The sequence below is a fragment of the Heterodontus francisci genome, chromosome 1 (genome assembly GCF_036365525.1).
Source record: "Heterodontus francisci isolate sHetFra1 chromosome 1, sHetFra1.hap1, whole genome shotgun sequence".
Lineage (NCBI taxonomy): Eukaryota > Metazoa > Chordata > Chondrichthyes > Heterodontiformes > Heterodontidae > Heterodontus > Heterodontus francisci.
The window spans coordinates 211,652,766-211,676,525 of NC_090371.1; the positions used below are offsets into that span (position 1 = coordinate 211,652,766).

The following is a 23,760-nucleotide window of genomic DNA, read 5'->3' on the forward strand; positions in this document are numbered from 1 at the left end:
CTCAGCTTAGGAAAATTAGCTTTTACCCAATTGAGAACTTTTATTCCTTGTCTATCTTTGTCCTTTTCCATAATTACCCTAAATCTAATTGATACCCCTTCTACCTACCCACTTCATTCCCTAAAACTAAGTCCAGAACTGCCCTCTCTCTTTTTGGCCTTGTTACGTACCGGCTAAAAATGTTCTCCTGAATGCATCTCAAGAATTTTTCTTCCTCTGTGCCTTTCACGCTAATTCTGTCCCATATACTATACAGTCCTATTGTTTTTGTACTTCTCATAGATTTGCCTACATATTTGCTCTTCTATCTCTCTCTGACTGTTTAAGGGTCTGTAGTACACTGTGTTGTGACCAAGGTGAGAGGAGTGCACTGTTTATTCTGGTTCCACTTCTCCACAGGTGACAACATATATTTAAGTTTTTTTCCCACTTACTGATACGGTCAATCATAGACTTTATTTTTATCCCAGAATAAAAAACACCAACCAGGTTTCTTTAATAAAACACAAAATTATCAGTTTATTATAAAACAAGTCTTAACCAGTAATGAAGTAAGGCATAAACACACAGATTGAAATTTTAAAGTTCCCTTTTTACCTTAGCCACTCACACGCACACATACACCGGTTAACTGGAAAAATAAAGGGATCTTTGTTTTTAGAGCTCTATTACAGACAAAAAAACACGTGCTGAATTCTTGCTCATTCTTGAAGAAACAGCAGATGAAATATGTTGTGTTCCAAAACTGGCATACAGTGTGACCTCTGAGTACACGAAGACAGATCACTGGGATCTTTTAGAACAGAATTAATTTAGCAGGCTTTTCTTCAAAGACAGGAGACAAGATGAGTTGACACAGTGGACTTCTCAGGGTCTTTTAGAGAAATGCTGGAAAGCTGAGCTGGGTTGTGGTCATCTCTCCTTGGGAACTCTCTTCTCTCATTGGAAGTTCTCTTCTCTCCTTGGAAGTTCTTTCCCTTTTTATACAGTTCAACCCCAACTCAAAACAAGTCACTTCTTTGTAAACAACAAAGGTGTTCAAAGTTCTCTGTTGTTTATTGAGCTGGAAGTCAGGTGGTTTCCAGAAAGGCTTGTTGTTGTTGCTGAAAGTCAAGTGGTTTCCTGGAAAGGCTTGTTTTCCTCACAAGGCCTCTTCAGTGCCCCTTTTTAAAGAACATTTACAGGGACTGTTTTTTAAAGTCAAGTGGCCTTTACATGACCCCTTTGAAAACCTCAAAGTTTAACATTTCTTTAATCTTTCAAAAATGAATTCTCAAAAAATATGTTTAACAAAACACAGAGGCACTTTCGTAACACCAGGAATGCTGAGCTGTCATTCCTGCCCTCTTGCAGCCATTTCTCAGTAACAGCTAAAAGATCATACTCCCACATGTCAATCTGTACTCTCAGCTCATCTACCTTATCCCTAGACTTGTTGCATTGAAGTACATACCATTTAGCATTGGCAAACTCCCTTGTTTCTAGCTCTTGTTTCTGCTGCCTTCCAAACACGCTTACTAGTTTTCTGTCTTCCATTTTCAACTATTATTTTCTCCCTTCAGAATCTACTCTCAGGTTCCCAACCCCTTGCCAAGCTATTTTAAACCCTCCCCAACAGTATTAGTGAAAGTCCCTGTGAGGTTATTGATCCCGGCCCTGTTGAGGTGCAACCTGTCCAGCTTGTATAGGTTCCATGTCTGCAGAAGTGGTCCCAATGCCTCAGGAATCTAAAGCTGTCCCATCTGTACCATTTCTCCAACCACATATTCATCAGCCGTATCTGCCTACTTCTGTACTCACTAGCATGTGGCACCAAGAGTAATCTGGAAATTACTACCTTTGAGGTTTTACTTTTCAATCTCTCTCCGAGCTCTCTAAACTCTGCCTTCATGACCTCATTCCTCTTTCTACCTTTGTCATTGGTGCTGATATGTACCATGATCTCTAGCTGTTCCCCCTCCTCCCTCAGAATGTCCTGCAGTTGCTCAGTGACATCCTTGATCCTGGCTTGAGGGAGGCAACATACCATCCTGGACCACAGAAGCACCTTTCTGTTCCCCTCACTGTCAAATCCCCTACCATTATTGCTCTTCCACTCTTCATCCACTCTGTGCAACTGAGTTACCCATGGTGCCATTGACCTGGCTGTGCCTGCACTCCCCAGAGGAACCATTACTCTCACCAGTATTCAGAACTGAATACCAGTTGGAGAGTGAGATGCACATATGGGATCCCTGCTCTGCCTGCCTGATCCTCCTTGTCCTTCTGGTGGTCATCCACTCCCTCTCTGCCTGCACATTTTTAAGTTACGGGGTGACCACCTCCAGAAGCGTGCCACCACAGAGCTCTCAGCTTCGCGGATGCCCCGTAGTAACTCCAGCTGCCACTCAAGCTCCGAAACTTGGAGCTGGAGCTGCTCTAGCTGGTGACACTTCCTGCTCATGTGGTTGTCCAGGCCAAGAGAAGCATCCGCGATTTCCCACATGGCACAGGATGTGCATTACATGGGGCTGAGGTTCCCTGCCATGCCTTTCGATGCTGAGAGATTGTTTCCACTGGTCAGTGAACCTCAAACACGGGGGCGCAGTCTCAGGATAAGGGGCCAATTATTCAGGAGAGGTCAGGAGAAATTACCTAACTCAAAGGGTTGTGAATCTTTGGAATTCTCTACCCCAGAGGGTTGTGGATGCTCCATCGTTGAAAACATTTAATGCTGGGATCGACAGATTTTTGGTCGCTCAGGGAATCGAGGGATATGGCGAGTAGGTGGGGAAGTGGAGTTGAATCCTAAGATTAGCCATGATTGTCTTGAATGGTGGAGCAGGCTCAATGGGCCATATGGTCTACTCCTGCTCCAAATTCTTGTGTTTACTTTCTAGACTATATCTAGAAACACTCTCCAGCTACTCACCAGATCTTGCTGTTTCCTGCTTCCTCACTTGGACCGTTCCTTGTCTTGTGAAAGACCAGAACAGCACCTCCTCCCACCCTGCGCTGAATTCCCTCACTCACCAAATTATATGAGTTAAGTACTCTGTCGAAGCAGTATTCCGCCAACCTGGGATTCGTGCTACTTACTTTGTGTCTAAGCAAAAGCCTCCTGTATTTATACTAGTAACTGTGTTGTGTATCAGATATGCACAAGTCTGCATCCCTTGAATCTGAAGGAGCGAAGATTCAGGTTATACTGGGAAAATGACTAGGATGGGACATAGTAAAGGTTTTGCAGGGACAAGAGCATCAAAAGTGAGGGAGTAGTTGAGCAAATCAACAGCCGCTAAGATTTTGTGGCAAATGTGTGTCAAAGGGTCGAATTAGAATTAAGGTTGAATTAACCCTAGTTCTAAAATCCTGACATAGCTTTTGTACAGTTGTAAAATAATGTTGTCACTGGCCTTGAAACATCAATTTAACCAGTTGTTTTTTTTTTGGTGGGAGAGAAAGGGAACAGATCTGACCCAGTTAACTTAAGCACACTGCTAGTTACATGGTGTACTCTGGAGTTATAAACCATATTTGAAGCAGGCCTTAATTTATGCCATCAAACTGATTTTGAAACCTAGAATGGTTACAGCACAGAAGGAGGCCATTTGGCCCAACATGTCTGTGCCAACTCTCTGCAAGAACAATTTATATAGTCCCTCTCCCTGCCCTTTCTCCATGGCCCTGCAAATTTTTTCTCTTCAGGTGCTTATCCAATTCCCTTTTGAAAGCCATGATTGAATTTAATGAGGCTGAAAATCCGCAATCCCACACAAGGACATTGGCATAACTGGTGGGGGCAGGAATTTCTTCCTTTTGGGAGTTCCCACAGTCCTGCCCCACAGTGTGATAATATCAGGCAGGGTATACCCCCACCCCACCCCAACCTTCCCTGCAGATTTTCATCCAAGTATTGTTCTGAATGTGTCAAGTCAATTGAGTGTACATACCATTCTGAAGTACTTGATGGTATCATTCATTAATAGTGATAGGCTATATTAATATTGTAGTATTTGCAATAGACCTTTTTTCCATCATATATTGTATTAGTGGGTATTCTGAAGGCATGCACTTGACAACATTTATGTGAATAACATAATTTTCTGTTGCTACTGACAACAAGTCAAGGCACCCTCCTACATGAATAGATTAATGATATTAGGGCCCACAGGATGTGTCATGTGTGACTGAACATTCCATAAACTGTTGTATTTGAGTGAACAAGTAGCAGTTGGTTAACCAAGTAACATGATGAAGGCTTCCCATCTAAAGATAAACTAAACTTTAAAGATTATCATGAAGCTGGAAAAGAAGACACTGGATGCAGAAGGGAGGAAGAAGTAAACATCTCACTTCAACAACTAGAAAAGTATTAAAGGTAAATTAAATTTTCTCTTGTACTTTAAAAATACGTACAATATATAAATATATACAGTTTTCTTCACTATAATCAGAAGTAGTTACTGTGAAAGAATAGCTAATAAAATTTCAGCAACTGCCAGTATGCAGTACTTGCAATGACATAGCAATTTTCTTATACTATGGCAACAATATGTATCAAATTAAAAGCTTGAAGAAAAACAAAAACAATATTGATTTAATACCTATGTCATAATAGCATGTCCTGTGTACTAATTACAATACTTCATTCTATTTACAGGCGTACAAAGACTCACTGCTGAAATTTGGGAACACATGACACTAGAAGGGTAACTGGACAGGGTAGCACTATGAATCAGAAACCACCTCCATCGCAACAGAAATGGATGCTGGTTCCAGAACCCTATTGAAAACCATTTGGATAAGTCAGAAAAGCTCTGGAGGGCAATATCTTGCAGCAGGGTGGATGAGGGTGTCTGGTTTTGTGCCAGTGTGGTAAGCATATTGAATAGAGAGACAATCTGTTCTGTCAACTGTGTTCAGTCCAATTATATATTAAGCAAATTAATTATGTTAGTGTGCATCTGGGGGTCACCAGACAACACACCAGCAGTAGACTACTAATTGCTTGGCTCAGCACATACTCTTTTCCAGTAGGCTCCAGAACAGTGGTGAGGTTGTGGAAGGTGAACATCTGTTTTATATGACTGGCACAAGCCTTGGTTTGCTACTGCAACTCATGCAGATGTGTGGTGTACCCAGATAAGATTGTGTAGAAGCATAGTGTGAACCTTGTTCCCTACATGGCATATTTTCAGTGCCGATCATGCATTCCCTCGCTTGAGAATTTGACATTGTCCTGTACCGCATCACTCTGCTCTTCTGAGATAATTATAGTCCCAGGAATGAGTGCATCACATGTTCTGGAAATGTAAAGAATTTATGCAGAAATCAGAGGCATCGAATAGATTATGCACTTTAAATACAACTGAGGAAATAGACAGCAGAGCTCATTCATATCAATGAATGAGTTCACATTCAGTTGCTAGCAAGTTGATTAAGTTAAACATTATGAACAATGCTTTGAAAATGACATGACTTGCACTGAAAGGGAAGATTATTTTTGGAAAGAACCTGCATTTCACACTTATTAACTGCTGAAACTCGGCGGGTGTACTTTTTTCCTTGTGGATTAGCCAAAGTTGGTTTTTAATTATGCACTGAGGCTAAATATGTGGTTTATTGTGGTTCCTTGAGACTACCATGTTATGCTTTTGACCTTTGCTTATTTCACTTTTCTCTGTCATCCATTTCAGGTTATTAATCCATTTTCCATCACCCTTATGAAATCGGCAAATGTCTTGACTATCTGTGTTATCCAAATTATGGCTGCAGATGATGTGTCGCTGTGGAAGTTCTGGTGATGCTTGCAAAGATGTAGTGGCTCATCCTATTCCTGTGCTTCTATTTTGTACACTGCTGGGACTGATTTTAACCAGCCATCTAGGGATGTCTGGGAGGTAGGGGGCGTAAAATGGTCAGTGAAAGTGGGGGGCTAACTGCCCGATGCCTTCCCAGTACCATGGAATTTTACGAGGGGCAGGGAAGGTCAAGGCCAGCCTTGCTGCCCAGAGACCCATTGAGGCCCTTCCTGCCATCACTAGTATTTTACCAGCAGTGGATTAGGCCCTCCAACACGTGGGGAGGCCGCTCAGTAAAAGCTGGCGGCCTCCCTGCGGGCTCCAGTTGTGGGGGGTGGGTGCGGGTGCTTCCTGATCTGGCATTCTGTGGCCCATCTTGGGGCTCCCCCCGGCGGCAAGGGCCAGCCCTCGGAAAGAACACCCCACCCTCACGATCCCTCCCCCCATCTCGGGGCCTGCCTGGCTCGCCCTGGTGAGCCCGACAAACTTACCCTTATTCCGGGGCCTCTTCCATGCTGGCTGGTCCAGGCCTGCTGCAGTCCCAGCAGTGGTCATTGCTCCAAGTGGTGCTGATGAGACTGAAGAGCTGCTGGCCCTGATTGTTCGGCAGCTCTTGGAGGTGCGCTCATCTTTTCAAGGGACAGGAGCGCCGGTGCCAGCCAGTTAATTGCCTGAATGTTGAAAAATGCAGTTGTGGAGGTGTGGGGGTCCCCGAATGGCTGAGGTGCGTTGCCCCCAGCTTTCCGGCCTGGGGTCGCAACCCCTGCCACAGATACCGAATTCATTCCTTGTTTTCTCCTTCCTGAATTTCATGGGTCAGACATCTTGAGCAGGTTTACTGTTAATGGGGAAGAGGTTAGTATGTGTTGCATCCATTTTTCTGGCATTAAACGGGAGCAATTCCTACCAATTGCAGGGTGCTAACCACCCCCAAACAGCAGCAAATGCATAATTGGATTGGGCAGTACTTACGTGTCACAGGTACTGTTAAGTACCTTGCTAATGCTAGTCAGGAGTCCAATGTCTGTTTTAGGAGACTGTTCTCAAAACAGTAAAAAAAAAAGATTCTTCTCAGTCTTCAGCAGCCTAACCAGTGTTCCTTACAGGGCGCTGCAATCCTGCAAATACAAGGCAAGTATACCTTACCTTAATGAGGAGCTCCTTTTAGCTATTAGTCCAGCACCTAACAATCTACCCAGCTGCTGCTTAATTGAAACTATTTACCACAATGTAATTATTGAACTTGCATTAACACCTGCAAAGGCCTCCTTCTATGCCGTAAATGACTCTATGACCTGCAGGCCTGTTCAATTTTGCTACAAACAACTTCCTGCTCCCTGAAACTCACAGAGTGAATGAAGATAGTACCTCTGGTCTAGACAACAGTAGCTTTCCACAGGGTTCAGTGTTGGGACCCTTGCTGTTTGTGGTGTATATTAATGATTTCGACTTTAAAATGGGAGGCATGATTGTGAAATTTGCTGATGACACAAAAATTGGCCTTGTAGTTGATCGTGAAGAGGATAGCTCTAGATTCCAGAATGATATCGGTAGTTTGGTTGAGTGGGCAGAAAAGTGGAAAATGGAATTCAATCCAGAGAAGTGTGAGGTAATGCGTTTGGGGAGGGCAAACAAAGCGAGGGGATATACAATAAACAGGAGGATATTGAGAGGGGTAGAAGAAGTGAGAGACCTTGGAGTGCATGTCCACAGGTCCCTGAAGGTGGCAGGACAGGTAGATAAAGTGATGAAGAAGGCATATGGAATGCTTTCCTTTATTGGCCGAGGTACAGAATACAAAAGCAGGGACGTAATGCTGGAACTGTATAAAACGCTGGTTAGGCCACAGCTAGAGTATTGCATACAGTTCTGGTCACCACATTACAGGAAGGACATAATCGCTCTGGAGAGAGTACAGAGGAGGTTTACAGGAATGTTGCCAATGCTTGAAAGTAGCAGCTATGAGGAAAGATTGGGTAGGCTAGGGTTGTTTTCCTTGGAACAAAGGAGGCTGAGGGGTGACTTAATTGAGGTGTACAAAATTATGAGGGGCCTAGATAGAGTAGATAGGAAGGACCTGTTTCCCCTAGCAGAGAGAGGTCAATTACCAGGGGGCACAGATTTAAGGTGATTGGCAGAAGGATTAGAGGGGACATGAGGAAAAACTTTTTCACCCAGAGGGTGCTGGGTGTATGGAATTCACTGCCTGGAACGGTGGTGGAGGCAGAAATCCTCAACTTATTTAAAAGATACCTGGACAGCACCTGAAGTGCTGTAACCAGCAAGGCTACGGACCAGGTGCTGGAAGGTGGGATTAGATTGGGTGTCTAGATTCTGTGCTGTAATTTTTCTATGGTTCTACAACAGGTATCTGAACTGAAAATAAGCTATGAAATGTATTTTCACGCTGAAACAATAGATTAGAGATACCACTGCTATTTTGATCAATACAATCACACCCCACTTCAATTATAAATGAGTACAACCACACAGATGCATATGGGTTATGAGTTTAGCAAGGACTGATCCTTAAAGCAATCATTACAACTGCTGATCCCCAAAATTAAATAACATCCAGTAGTACTTTTTACTGTGGAAGCAATCAATGCACAATGCACAAAGCTAGAGATGCGGCTGTTTGAAGCAGAGTGCACTGTGCAACTGCAGAATGTCAATGACTGAAAACCAGGAAGAAAAGACAAGGTAGGATTGGAAACTAGAAAAGATTGTGAGCTGATTGTGCAGGCAGCAAGCAGAAAGAAGAGACTAAGAGACAGAACACAGAGAAGAGAGGCACAGAACAAAGAAAACACAAATACAAAATAGACAGGACAGGATGAAAGAAAAAGGATCATTTATATCAGCACATATTTATATTGGCATTTAGGATTATTTTGAAGTATACAGTAGAGATTTGGGATAGCTTTCTGACCATGCTTCTGACGAGTGGCCTCATCTGCCATGCCTTGAAAATCTGAACATGTTATACAATGATTTTTTGACAAGGTAATGTCCAGAAAATGGTGTGCAGCTAGCATCCAAATTTTGAATATGTGCTGGCTGCGGGTCAGGCTCCACTCAAGGTGAACAAAAGTTGGATAATTATCTATTGTGTCTGCTCCTCACTCTCACTGGTGGGAACACATCAACAGTAAGAGCAATTCCTCACTCCCCACAGGGAAGTCATGCTTGAAGGGAATGCAGATTGGAGATAGGGCCCTTATTCTCTGAACAGCCCCCTCTCCTGCAAGTGTGACTTTCCACTGGAAACACAGGGTCATGGAATATCCCAGTAAAAAAAGGTGAATTTTAAGTGTTGCCACTGGGCAGTAAATCGGCAGCAGCAGGCTTGTTTTACATCTCGCTTACTTTTCCTATCCACAAAAAATGGGTGTCAGGGGTTTGCACCTGGCAGGAAGTTAAAATCAACCCCAAGGTGTGCATGATGGCATTTAGATCTTGAACAACAATGGCAGCTCAGAAAGAATCTAATAAACCACTTCTACTCAGTTCACAAGCACATACTTTGCAATAAAATCAAAATCAGTATTGTCACAGAATATGCTCAGGTACAGTTAGATCCAAGTCCCATGGCCAGTTCACGTTGCAGTTAGATACAAAAAATAGGAATTCCAGCTGTCCAAGTTTGACAGTGTGGTAAATGCACAAGTCGTCACAATACTGATATTCTATCTGTAGCCTAACAATAAATACGAGATCATATTATATTTAGAAACATGCATATAAAAAATACCAGATTAAACCACCATTTTGGCAATAAGTTTTTCACCACTTTAATTCCTCAAATCTAATATCAGATTTCTGAAAATTGGACATGGAAGTCAAATAGAGCCCTAGGCTGGATTTTCTGGCCTTTTGGGGATGGGCTCAAAGGCGGGGGTGTTAGAATATCGGCACGGAAGCCCAACATCTTCACATTGCAATCGTATATTCTGAAGGGCAGCCAGCATGTCATGAGCATCTCGCAGTACAACATTGCGGGAAGGTAATTAAGCCAATTGATTAGAAAATGACTGTAATTTTATGGGGGTTTTAGATTTTCCAAAGAGTCCACAGGAACCATGGAGCTTCAAAGCCTCGCCAAGTTTAAGGAGGTGGCAAGCAAGGGGGAGGTCAGTGCTGACTTCAGTTAGCAGCCATCCTGAGAGCCAGTGTGGCTTGGCAAGGAGGGTGGAGCAGCACGGGAATTGACATTTGTAGGCAGGAGCAGTTGTAAAGCTGCCAGCACTGCAGGGGCATGCTGCCAGAGTGCCATCTGGGAACTGGCACTTATGTTGGTTAAATGGGGAGGAAGCGGGTGAGGGGAAGGCATCTGGATAAGAGGCCCCGAAAACTGAGAGCGGCTGCCTGCCATGGGCCGCATTCACTCAGGCTTCAGGACCTCTAGTGAGGAGGAGCAGCAGAGAGGGAGAGAACTGCAGGTACAGGCAGCAGCACAGCAGCAACCTCAGGGTCAACAGGAGTGCCAACAGGACGCAGGAGAAGGGCACAGAGGGGCAGCGCAGCCTCTTGCAAGCAAAAGTGGGTATCCTCCAGTGAGGCTTTACAATCAGAGGCTCAGCTACCTTCAAATGTCCAAGCGGCAGTGTCGCTGAAGACTGCGCCTCTCCAGGAAGGCTGTCACAGATCTGTATGCCATGATGGAGGATGAGCTAAACCCCTTTGGAGGTGGTGGCCATCCAATGCAAGTGGCGCTGAAAGTCACCATGGCGCTGAACCTCTACACCTCCGGTTCATTTTATGAATCCACTGGAGGTATGTTTGGGATCTCGCAGTCTGCGGCTCAACACTGCATCAAGGTGGTGACCAATGCCCTATTCAAGAGAGCCAGCCAATATGTGTGTTTTCGCACCGATCCAGACAGTCAAGCTGAGAGACCCAGTGGATTCATCGCTGGATTTCCCTAGGTGCAGGATGTGATCGACTGCACATGTGGCCATTGAGACTCCCACAAGCCAGTCAGCGGCCTTCATCAACAGGAAGGGCTTCCACTCATTCAAAGTACAACTGCTCTATGACCAGTGCAGATAGATCCTACAGTTGTGTGCTTGGTTCCTGGGAAGCAGACCCAGGTGCCAGAGATTTTCCATCCCCCTGCTCACCTTCAGGGATGGACACTTGGAGACAAGGACTACCCACTGAAGAGATGGCTACCTGTGAGGAACCCAAGAACAGTTGCAGAGGAGTGGTACAACATCTGCCACAGAGCAAACCAAGCAACCATCGAACAGGCCATAGGACTCTTGAAGATGCAATTCAGGTGCCTTGATTGATCTGGTGGATCAGTATGCCCCAGAAAGGGTCTCATGTATCGTGGTTGTCTGCTGTGCTCTACACATCCTGGCACTGCAGAGGGGGAAGGCATTGAACAACAAGGATATCGTGCAGTGCAATGCCTCCTCTGACAATGAAGATGTGGAGGAGCAGCTGACCATGCGATGCAAGATGAGGGACCCCTTGGATCAAAGGCAAGGTGCAGTGAGATACGTCCAAGGGAGGTTCGGTATGCACTAATACAAACACGTTACAGATAACTCTTGCCAACTGATCCATCGATGCCAATAACTGATCCATCAACTTTCTGCAGCACTGTTGCCGCTTCCTTCATTTACCATTCCATCACCCTGCACCCAGTAACTGATCGCACTGCGGCATGGGGGAAATCAATGATCTCACGTGTATGTCGCTCCCATCCAGCCCTTTGAGGGAGCTGGGGTACTCCTGAAGTCCCAAAGGCCCACAAGAAGTGGAAGGAGATGTTGCCGCACCGCACTACACCTTTATTATACAGGAAAAGAGACGTAAGGCTTTACTTTTTAACAGTCTTTTCATCCATGAACCCTGAGTACAGCTCCTACGTGGTGCTCCTCCTGCACTGTCAGCGGAGGTGGAGGGAGGCTCTTGACCTCGCTGTACCCTGCCTTGGGTTGACCTTGGTTGTCATCTTCTGGCTGCTTGAGGCCTGGAGGATTGCGGCATATTGAGGGCCTGCTGCACAGGTGCAGGATCCTCCTCTGTCATCGTGGCTATTTGAGACACTGGTGTCAGTGGCAGAGGGGCTGAGGAACTGCTGTCCACAGCAGGAGTGACCTGAGAGGGGCCCCCAGATGCAGAAGGCAGCGGCTCCTCCTCCCTTAGAAGGCACACTTCTATCTCCCTGTTCACCTGAGTAGTCCAAGGACCTGGTGATGACTCCCTCACGGCCAGCCATTGCTGCACAAAGCTCATGGATGTGGTAGTGGTCTGCAGGTCCGCGTGCATCTCTGGCATCCATTGAGTGGTCTGCTGGATGTGACTCGCCATCAGGGTCACCAATCTCTCCATGGAGGAAGCCAAGCATGCACACGTCAGGGGTATAGCAGCACTCAAGGCCTGGATAGATTCCTATGTTGTCTGTGCCAGGGTCCACATACCCTCTGGAAGCTCCGACAGATATTCCTGCACCTCACACTGTAGTTCCAGCATCTGCTGTCTTACTGACAATGGCAGAGACATGGCATCAGCCTGAGGCTCAGCCTCACCTTGGCCTGCCACAGTCCTCCGAGTATCAGTGGCCTCAGCTGTCACAGCCTCTGTCGGCTGTTCAGGTGCGTCTGTGCTCACCAGATTGTAACCCTGAATCTACGTGCAAATGGATACCCACCAATGTGAGAGTATCTGCGCTAGTGGAGGTTGCAGGGAATGATGTGATGATGCACCCTCTGAGGACCCCTTCTCCTCAGAGGTGAGCAGCTGTCCCTCAGTCACTGCAGTGCTCTTCTTTTAGCTGACCTGTGTAAGAGAAATGATAGATTAACAGGTTTTCTGCTTCCCATCACGTCCTTACAACTACACCTATTGTAGAGCTCCATGTGTTCAGTGGTGAACACAAGTATGATGCCTCATGTTCGCCAGAGGCTTCCTTGTGCCCATCCGGTACGCCACTCACTCTCCTGTGTCTGCACTCCTGTCTCACCATATGCGATGGAGTGACCTCCATGCTGGCCTGCCACTTCCAGCACCTCCTCCTCCACGGGGGTCAGGATGGCCAGGAAGGGGATTCCGATGCCAGACTTGGCTCTTTCCTAGACATTGTGGGCTGTCTTCCCCTGCAAGCACAAGAATGAACAATGTTAGTCGCCCGACAAAGACAAGCACAATGGCTAAGCTGGTGGCAGCCTAGCTATCCATGATGGGGGTGCAGGAATGCCTCCTGCATGTGGCCAGTCAGGAGTGACCTTGCTAGAGTCAACACTGACAGACAGGTACCATTGACCGAGATGCAGCCGTGCAGGATATGCTGCTGCCTGACCCCATTGCCACAGTCTGGAAGGACATTCCCTCTCCACCACACCCACTACATGTAAACCCACAAGGGAAGCAATATGTGGAGCGCTTACCTTGGTGGAATGCAGGAGGCTATTCACCTGCTTGTGGCACTGCAGCCAGGTTCTAGGGATGCCCCCACAGCTGCTGACCTCCTCTGTTATCTCTGTCCATGCTTATTTGATCAGGCGGGCTGGTCTTCTCCTCGTGTCCGTGTGGAAGAGGACCTCATGCCTTGCCCGAGCAGCCTGGAGGAGAGCATGCAGGGAGGCATCGCTGACCCGTGGAGCCACCTGGGATTGTCCTTCTGCATTGTCTCAGCCGACTTCTTCCTCAGGCCTCCAATTTATGGAGTCTCGCTGTTAGTGAGTGCAGACAGTCCTTTAAGTATGGCGCCAGCACCTCCAGCAGTGTTATCACACACTGCTTTCACTACCTTACTGCACACCTCTGCTCCCTGACTGATTGCTACCACCCCCCACCCCCCCCCCCCCCCGCCCCTCATCCTGCCCCGCCCCACCTGCCCACTCTTAATTGGCTGACCACCGGAAAATCACGCATCCGGTCACTCCCTGCCTAAGTGGCAGCGGCTCCCGCCTCTGGTCCTGACAGCGGAATCTAGGGTCTAGCCGCAAAATTCAGTCTCTAGTTTCAGAAACCCAAATCTAACAATTATGTTATCCTTGTTATCCTTTTTTGTAGCCCTGTTATTATAAAAAGAATCAGTGTATTTTCTGCAGATATCAGAGTAAGTTAAAAGTTCTCAAGTCATTTACCTGCAAACTGGCAACACATAACTTTCTCATGATCTTAAAAAATTGCGTGCAGTGAGGGAATTTTTTGTGAACTCCATCTTAAACTGCAAAGTATTTACAGCAGAGAAACAGGCCTTTTGACCCAGCAGGTCCATGCTGGTCCTCATGCTCCACACAAACCATTATGAAGATTACATATGACAAATCCCTTCATAATGGATCAGAGACCTTGGGCAACCATTCAGAAGAAATCATCAGCTAATTTTGCTTGGTCAGGAATCCTGTGTGCCAGTACTGCCTTTCTGATTTGCTGATTATTCCCAGGATGACCCGCTTGAAACAAGGGTAAGGTCTGGGCTATGCTATTTTGAATTCTCTAATTTATGAAATGTTAGATCAGTTTTATGTAGCTTTTTCCTCGTTAAATGCTTAATTTATTAACATTTAGAAAGAAACGCATTGCACTGTCCTCACAGTTAATGAATGAAGGTAATGGGACTAAAGCTAGCGGAGGCCAATGTTTGGCTCTACCATTCGTAGCCTTACTTAAGCATTAGTTCCAGTACTGGTTATACTGCCATCTTCCGAGAGCACTCTTCAAGCAAGCCACTGTTTGGAATTGCGACTCTCAGCCAAAAGTTAGTTGGAACCTTTACACCAAGGCACACAGACCAGAAGGTCCTCAGTTCGATTCCCTGTGTATCCTGAGCCAGTTGATCACAGCCATGGCTGCAGTTGGGGCACAATGTTTGTCTCAGTGCCTCTGGACTACAGAGGAGAGACCGCTGTCCTGACCACTATCCAATGAACCTTGCCAGAAGATACAGATGTTAACTGAGGACAGGATTGGGATCAGCTATGGTAATCTCTATGGTGGAATAGTGTGTTAGCATTAACTCGAAGAATGGTTAAAGGCATGAGATACTGGAAGGCTCCAGCATTTGTGAACCAATCCCCGGCAAGAGGAGAGAAAAGGGGAGGAAATAGAGCAAAAAATAAAATGAGCTAGAGTAAACTTAAAAGTAAGAGAACTGTATAGCCATGTCACAACCAATCAACTGGCTGTGAATTTGCCCTTAATACAGGTAAGTGTAAGGCTGTTACATATTTTGAATCCCTAGTCCCTCTACTTCACAAAGCTTTCAGTCACACCTTTTGTAGAATGACTTGTGTATTACATCTGTATTTCTTTCAGTACAGGGCTCTTGGAGAATGTCCATGAAGCCTTGCTGCATGAGATAGTAAATCAAAATCCTGGAACATCTCCCAGGGCTGCCACTTTCAGATCCTTTAAAATAGAGAGAAGTTTTGAAAATTGCTTTGGAGTTTGTGAAGAGTATTAGAACATTCTTAGAAGATCTGTCTAATCTGTTTGGTTGTTGCACAGGTCTGCCTGTGTTAGAATCAAGCAGTTTGCATTGCTTCCTGATACCACTGAATGGACCATGATGGAAACTGGCCACAGAATCTTTGGCCATGTAATAGAACTGCACTGTCTAAATAAACATAACAGTCTGGGAATTTCCCCACTGATCAATGACTGGGAGAGCACTTGAGCTTATTCCAAAGCAGGCCTTAAGGCATTAAAATTCAACATATGCCATCTTGTTTATTGTTGTTCTAAGGGCAGCAATATAATGGGATTCGTTAGGACTTGAATAGATTTACAGTTTAAAAAAAAAACATTCTGAATCCTAATTGACAGAAACTGCCCTTTATTCTTTATTACACAGTTCCGAAAGATGGCCTGAAAAGTCAATCTGCGTTTGACGAAATGAGGACAAACTATATCAAGGAGTTGAGGAGAGTTATAGCAAGAAACGAAAATAACTCTGGACAAAACTGGCAACGGTTTTATCAGTTGACCAAAGTCCTTGACTGTATGCATGAGGTAAGTTTAAGAAAATAACATTGCATGATTGTATGATTTCAGTTTTTCTATTCTGATTACTACTTTGTGACTCCTCTTTTGAACTTCAGATATAACAAAATTCTACTTCTGACCCTTGGACGAGATTTGTTTTTTTGCAGCAAATGTAAGACTGGCATAGGGAAAGTAGTCACTGAGAGTGTGATTTAAATTCAAATCTCCCAGTCACAAGTTGCTCAAATTAAATTGGCTTTAAACTGCTCTTGGTGGCCAAATTATCGAATGATGGTTTCTTGCAATGTCAATAGTGTCCATTTACAGAATAGCATTGGTGAGAGGATCTCTGCTCACAATTCGTGTAAAAATAAGCGACAATAAAATGGATGAAAATCATAAAGTAGCAAATGGCTTTTGGGGAATACTGGTGCTGCGATATGGATTTTTATTGTGAGAGGTAGTGTAGATATATTCAGTAACAGGCACATTGGTAATCGCTGGCACATGAAGTCCTTTGCTTGGTTTATATTTTCTTGTAGACCATAGATTATGTGATCACCTGGCCTTATGCTTGTCAGTGACATCATGTATCTGCTTTAACTGGTCTCCTGCATACAGGAGGTAGAAAGACAAATGCAATGTTTTTTTGTGGTCGAGGAAGGGCACTGGTACTTTTGTTGCATTATTGATTCCAAAATTTCGCAGCATTTTTGGCATTTGTCGCAAAGATTCCTGCTGAAAGAAGTGAGCAAGAGTGATGGCCCTGCCCGGCGCAACTGCCAGCCACCTGCAACGTGCACACAATTGGCATTTCCATGTGTTAGGTTCTTTGTACAACTTCAGGATTGGCAACTCAAACATGCATTATGGAGCAATATGAGAACATTAAACCCCCAATTTAGGACTGGTTTTAGGGTGTCTTTATTTGGGGGCAGAAACTTTATTTTCTTCAAGCAGAGAGTTTATTTTGAGGCAGGAGACTTGGCTCTCAGATGAATTTGCCAGGGCAGCTTCCTGGCAGAGATGATTCTATTGTGTGATGCACTCCCCACCCCGGCACAATGCAGAGCTATGTTCACATAAGGTCCACACATTATATGTAAGAACTGAATTATATAGAATGATTTTCTGTACACAAGGGTAGTTGAAACTTGTCAAAAATGTACAAATCGAACAGTAACATTGAGGAATTCTCATTAATTATGGCTGGAACTGTTAATTAAAATGGTTTGTAAAAATGGATTGAATTTAAAAGTCATGAACATTTGCTAGAAAAATACCCTCTGATTTAATGTATTCTACTGATAAACCTCATATATACTGCAAAAGTATTTTTTCTTCCCGCATTAATATACTATCACCTAAAAACTATACTTAAATTAACTGGGATACAGAAACTCCAGATTGCAGTCAGGGCAAGGCAGGGCACTATTCCAAAAGTCCTAGTCAAGACACCAGAATTTAATTTTCTCACTCACTGTTTCCCATTATCAAGACAGAGTTAAGCCAGAAGCCTGCAGATAGGGCAAGGGGAAAGGGTAGTGCAGGTGCCAGCTCACCAGAGGGCAAGGTTGCACACAAGTTCTACTGCAGAGGACTCAGACCAGGACTTCAATGGGACAAGCTGCAGAAAAAGGCCGACGGGCAAGCACAGTGAAATGCTTGGTGCATTGACAGGCCTGCCAGAAAGCCTGCTGTCACTGTCAAGGAGCGTGGAGGAGATGGCACCAACCTTGCAGAGGGTTTTGCACAGACCTTGGAGCCCATCCTTTCCAATGTGGAAGTAGTGGCCAAATCCATGAGAACACTTGTGGACACAACCAGGTTGTAGCATCAATGGCCAATGTTTCAGCTTCCATTGCAGCACAAGCAGGAGGCACACAATGTCTGAGTGCTGCAGTGAAAGCTCAGACTGAAGTCATGCATGCTCAAATTGCTGCTATCATAGCTGTGGTACCAGTCTACAAAGAAGTTTGCAGGGTATCACAGCAATCTTCCATGCAACACATTGCTAGGATTGCTGAGATGCTGCCCTGGGGGAGTGGCAGTGGCATCGTGGAGCACAAAGCGGCTGCCACTCCGCCAGTGCGCTTGCTGCTGCCTGTCAGCCAGCCCTGACTGCTACCATCCATCCAAGGTTGTGTAATCCGAAGCTGGGCCTTCAGACCCTGAGATCATCCTGCAAAGTCATCTTCAGTCTCCCCCACTGAAAGTTGGCAGCCTTCTACCTGCCATGCTGCAGCCACTGGGATAGCTCTGTGTAGGAGCACTAGGACAGGCAAAGGCATACAGTATACAGACACTAAAGGAATGCACAAGTGCGATTAGTTGACTTCTGTGTGGAATATTGGTGATTTGATCTGTCAACTTTCTTTGGAATGTTTATTTTGTGGTGGCTTTATTTTAGCATTGTGGCCAAGTGGACACTGTGATGCTCAGTCAGAGAGGGAAGGTGAGGTGTGGAATTGTTGTAGAATGGGGAACTGGGGTTGCGTTCATTCATACCACAGTCAGATGAGGCAATTATGACAGCCCGGCCGAAATGAGGATGTGATGGTTGCTTCTTCCCTTCCTCCTCCTCTTCCTTTAGATTGGGGGCGGCTGTTTGAGGGTAAATCAACTTCTGACATGTGGGAGTCTTTCCAACGTCAGTTGATTAGAATCCAGGACCGGCATGTTCCTGTGAGGAAGGATAAGTTTGGAAAGTTTCGGTAACCTTGGATAACGCGGGATATTGTGAGCCTAGTCAAAAGGAAAAAGGAAGCATTCGTAAGGGCTGGAAGGCTAGGAACAGACGAAGCCCTTGAGGAATATAAAGACAGTAGGAAGGAACTTAAGCAAGGAGTCAGGAGGGCTAAAAGGGGTCATGAAAAGTCATTGGCAAACAGGATTAAGGAAAATCCCAAGGCTTTTTATATGTATATAAAGAGGCAGAGGGTAACCAGGGAAAGGGTTGGCCCACTCAAGGACAGAGGAGGGAATCTATGTGTGGAGCCAGAGGAAATGGGCGAGGTACTAAATAAGTACTTTGCGTCAGTATTCACCAAAGAGAAGGACTTGGTGGATGATGAGCCTAGGGAAGGGAGTGTAGATAGTCTCAGTCATGTTGTTATCAAAAAGAAGGAGGTGTTGGGCGTCTTGCAAAGTATTAAGGTAGATAAGTCCCCAGGGCCTGATGGGATCTACCCTAGAATACTGAGGGAGGCAAGGGAAGAAATTGCTGGGGCCTTGACAGAAATCTTTGCATCCTCATTGGCTACCGGTGAGGTCCCAGAGGACTGGAGAATAGCCAATGTTGTTCCTTTGTTTAAGAAGGGTAGCAAAGATAATCCAGAAAATGATAGGCCGGTGAGCCTTACGTCAGTGGTAGGGAAATTATTAGAGAGGATTCTTTGGGACAGGATTTACTCCCATTTGGAAACAAGCAAACTTATTAGCGAGAGGCAGCATGGTTTTGTGAAGGGGAGGTCAGGTCTCACTAATTTGATTGAGTTTTTTGAGGAAGTGACGAAGATGATTGATGAAGGAAGGGCAGTGGATGTTATCTATATGGACTTCAGTAAAGCCTTTGACAAGGTCTCTCATGGCAGACTGGTACAAAAGGTGAAGTCACACGGGATCAGAGGTGAGCTGGCAAGATGGATACAGAACTGGCTTGGTCATAGAAGACAGAGGGTAGCAGTGGAAGGGTGCCTTTCTGAATGGAGGGCTGTGACTAGTGGTGTTCCGCAGGGATCAGTGCTGGGACCTTTGCTGTTTGTAGTATATATAAATGATTTGGAGGAAAATGTAGCTGGTCTGATTAGTAAGTTTGCGGACGACACAAAGGTTGGTGGAGTTGCGGATAGTGATGAGGATTGTCAGAAGATACAGCAGGATATAGATTGGTTGGAGACTTGGGTGGAGAAATGGCAGATGGAGTTTAATCCGGACAAATGTGAGGTAATGCATTTTGGAAGGTCTAATGCAGGTGGGAGGTCTACAGTAAATGGCAGAACCCACAGGAGTATTGACAGGCAGAGAGATCTGGGCGTACAGGTCCACAGGTCACTGAAAGTAGCAACGCAGGTGGATAAGGTAGTCAAGAAGGCATACGGCATGCTTGCCTTCATCGGTCGGGGCATAGAGTATAAAAATTGGCAAGTCATGCTGCAGCTGTACAGAGCTTTAGTTAGGCTACACTTAGAATATTGCGTGCAATTCTGGTCGCCACACTACCAGAAGGAAGTGGAGGCTTTGGAGAGGATACAGAGGAGGTTTACCAGGATGTTGCCTGGTCTGGAGGGCATTAGCTATGAGGAGAGGTTGGATAAACTCGGATTGTTTTCACTGGAATGACGGAGGTGGAGGGGCGACATGATAGAGGTTGACAAAGTTATGAGCGGTATGGACAGAGTGGATAGTCAGAAGCTTTTTCCCAGGGTGGAAGAGTCAGTTACTAGGGGACATAGGTTTAAGGTGAGAGGGGCAAAGTTTAGAGGGGATGTGCGAGGCAAGTTCTTTACACAGAGGGTGGTGAGTGCCTGGAACTTGCTGCCGGGGGAGGTGGTGGAAGTAGGTACGATAGCGACGTTTAAGAGACATCTTGACAAATACATGAATAGAACGGGAATAGAGGGATACAGTCCCCGGAAGTGCAGAAGGTTTTAGTTTAGACAGGCATCAAGATCGGCTCAGGCTTGGAGGGCCCAGTGGCCTGTTCCTGTGCTATACTGTTCTTTGTTCTTTTTTATCCTCCTTTCCTTCTCTTCCACCTCAGCTGCTTGCCGTCTACCTGGAGGCAAGGCCTGTGTCCTCATGATGGTGAGGTTGTGTAGGATGCCGCAGACCATGATGAACCAGGCTATATGCTCTGGCGAGCACTGCAGGGCTACTCCAGAGCAGTCCAGGCGATTTTTAAGCACCCCAGTGGTCTGCTCGATCACATTCGTGTGGCAGCATGGTTATTGTCATTTACATGCTGCCCACGTATGCATGGTTTGTGCACTATGGGGACCTCTGCAATCCTGGCAAAGCCATGTGCTCGCTCTGCCAGCTTCTCTTTGGCAAGAGAGAATGAAATGTATTCAGCTCCCTTTGCATAAAAAGCCACTGTGACCTCCCTATGCAACATGTTGCAAATGTCTCCATCTCCAGCTCCAGCCTGGAAGGAGCCAGACGCATAAAAGCTCATGGCCACGGTCACCTTCACAACCACTGAAAATGCTATACTTGCCCTGTTATCAGGCTGCAGTTTGGGCTGAAACAGGCAGCAGTTTTAATACTTCTTTGATAAAGTGGAGACATCACACACACCTTCTGGATTTTGTTCCCAGCATGACGTCTGGTTCCGTGGCGGGGCCAGAAAATCAGAGCGGCAGCGGCCGCCACAGAACCCAATGCCGGGATTTCAGGGCCCGATCGTTCCAGGGACAGGGTAGGCCGATGGCCAATTAATGGCCTCTTCCTGCTGCTGCTGGGATCTTATAAGCGGCGGGTGGGCCTTGGAAAACGAGGCGCCCTCCCTGCGGGCTTGTGGAGTGGGGTCCCTCCTTCGAGGGCAATTTGTGGCCCACGGAGGAATCTCCCCTCCCCTACCTCCTTCCGAGAACCACTGTACCCCGCTGGGACCCTCATCCTCCTGGACCCAATGCCCACCCCCTCCACCCTCACCCTCACCAGGGCCTTCTGGATTGGCCCTGGGGACCCCGCCTCACCTACCTCGGGGCGTGGGGTTCCAACGCTGGGCCTGGGTTCAAGGCCTCTACTGTACCGGCAGTGACCACTGCTCCTGGTGGCACTGCCGATACTGTTGAGCTGCTGGTCCTGGGATTGGCCGGCAGCTCTTGTGGGCAGGATCCCCGTCCCTATTAAATGTTTAAAGGGATGGGGATCCTGCCTCCTTCAACTTTGACGGTCAAAGACTGGAGGATCACTCTGGGGGCCTAAAAAAGTGCAGAAGTGGGGCTCCCCCTGCCTTTTTGGCCTGGTACAGGACCCCCGCCTCCTGCACAAAATCCAGCCCACTGTTGCTTGCTGAGGTTAAGATAGGGGAATTACTCTTTAAGACCTTGAACGGATATGGGCTCCTGGTGAAATCCCTTCTCCATGTCCTCCTCCCCCTCCCTCTGCGAACAGCTTGTTCTCCTCTGTGTTGCCTCTGCTCATTGTCCTTGTCATGCTGCAGGCCAAGGGAGATAAAACCTACAGCACTCATGTCTGGGAGCAAGTGGTGTGAGCAGAACCCTTGAATTGAGAACGAAAGTCTTCAGCATGTGCCACATCACTCACTGTAGACTTCACTAACTTTAAATATCAGTGCAAACCTTTAATCACTTCTACTACCTCAGCAACAATGAGTAAAAATCAATCAGCAATTAACCTGAAAGTAGCTAATGATCCCTTTAAATTGGGCTGGTGGTTGGGAGAGGGAAGAGATGTCTTCCTGTTGCTGAATGCATGCTTTGCAGTGCGAAGTAAGAGGGGGCAGCTCGAAAATGGCACCACTGGAGTCAAATCAATGTTACAAGCTGACAGACATCATGATCTGGCTATTCTGCTTTCATCTGGTGAACGTTCCATGCACCTGTGTTAAAGTCCTGACCAAAATGTACCTGAGGTATGCACGTGCACTGTGGATGCCTCTTTGGACTCAAAACAGCATCCCTAGTGCCAAAAATACAGGTGCGAGGCAACCAAATTTTGCAGCCTTATCTGTTAAATTGAAAGAAGTCCTGTCACCACCATTTTATCAAATCCATTTGGTTATTAATATTGCACAACATGATTTCAACTCAGAAATAGCCTCTTGAATTAGTTGTCAGTTGGTTGTGTGATATAATTAGTAATTCCCACCGACAATAACACCAAGCAGTTTCTGCCATGTGAACTTCTGTAAACGAAAACAGTCAACAATGATATGTGATGTGGTTGCCATAATGATTTCTTCCCTATGAAATTAGTTAACACCTATTAGTAGCTTATTATACAAGTTATAAAGACAGTTTGATATAGATTGTTATTGGTTCTCGTGCCCTTGTGAAGTCTTTAAATAGGTAGAGCTAATAGCAATGATGCTCCCATTTTCAAAATTCTAGTTAAATATTTCCCAAATTAAAACTAGTAGATTCTACGTGGTCTCTACACTGAATGTGAATATACACACTTCTGTAGTAATAACCACAGCTTGAGGACCGCTGAAGCTCACTTAAAACTGGGGCTGAAAAGTTGTTTCCCCTTGTAGTCTATACTGAGAGCACACTGCTCCCTGCTGGACACTTGCTGATGCAGCATGGGGCAAGAGAGGATAAGTCTTGCTGTTATCATTTCCTGCAGATTTTAGTCATATGCTTTACAAATGCAATTTGAGAGTGAGGGAAAAGAATTGGAAGGTTCCCTAAATTTCACTGCCTTGGATGTTTATCAACAGATTGTGTTACCAGATCCAGGAATTCCAAGAGACTTTTCCTGGGATAAAACATGGATCTTTGCTGTTTTCCTGGGGGTTCTGCCCATCTCCTGTCAGAAGCAAAACATGAGACTAACTGAATCCCAGAGCAATTTCAGGGCTGTAATATTTTTTTTTTAAAACATAGGTGGCTTTATGCAGTGATCTGCAATACTGGAAGTGGTTCCTTAACAACTTTGACATTTGAAAGCTGTTTCCTATGTTTTTGTGTTTTCCTGCTGTATTCTGACACCCTGCCCCCGGATAGCCACATTCATCCTTCTGCTCTCTGCGTCTCAACTTCGAGTAGCAGTTCGTAGGTTTCTTGCCTAGCTGTTAGTTTATATTTGTTAGATAAAAATAATACATCTTATAGATTGCAATTGGTGCACATGTACACTCCACAAACAGAGGCCAGCCTGCCAGTGAGGAAGAGCTTCATGTGCACTGTTAAATTGCAGAAAGGTGTAGGAAAAGTATTTCAAATGGCAAATGACCTGGGCGCCACTTCCAGAGGCATAGTTAAAAAAGGGATATAAATAGCAATTAACATCAATGGTAACTGTGGTATCATCTTACTGAATGACATAGTAGTCATTGCAT

General features: G+C 45.6%; 1 protein-coding gene across 4 annotated transcripts in view; it reads left to right on the plus strand.

The window, feature by feature from the left end:
* The window catches only part of nr3c2 (nuclear receptor subfamily 3, group C, member 2), a 438,927-nt gene that overhangs the window by 412,818 nt on the left and 2,349 nt on the right, over positions 1 to 23,760 (plus strand). For all 4 annotated transcript variants that reach the window (XM_068041172.1, XM_068041180.1, XM_068041201.1 and 1 more), the window contains one exon: positions 15,598 to 15,755. In XM_068041172.1, the coding sequence (XP_067897273.1) occupies positions 15,598 to 15,755 (158 nt within the window). The remainder of the gene's footprint in view (positions 1 to 15,597; positions 15,756 to 23,760) is intronic.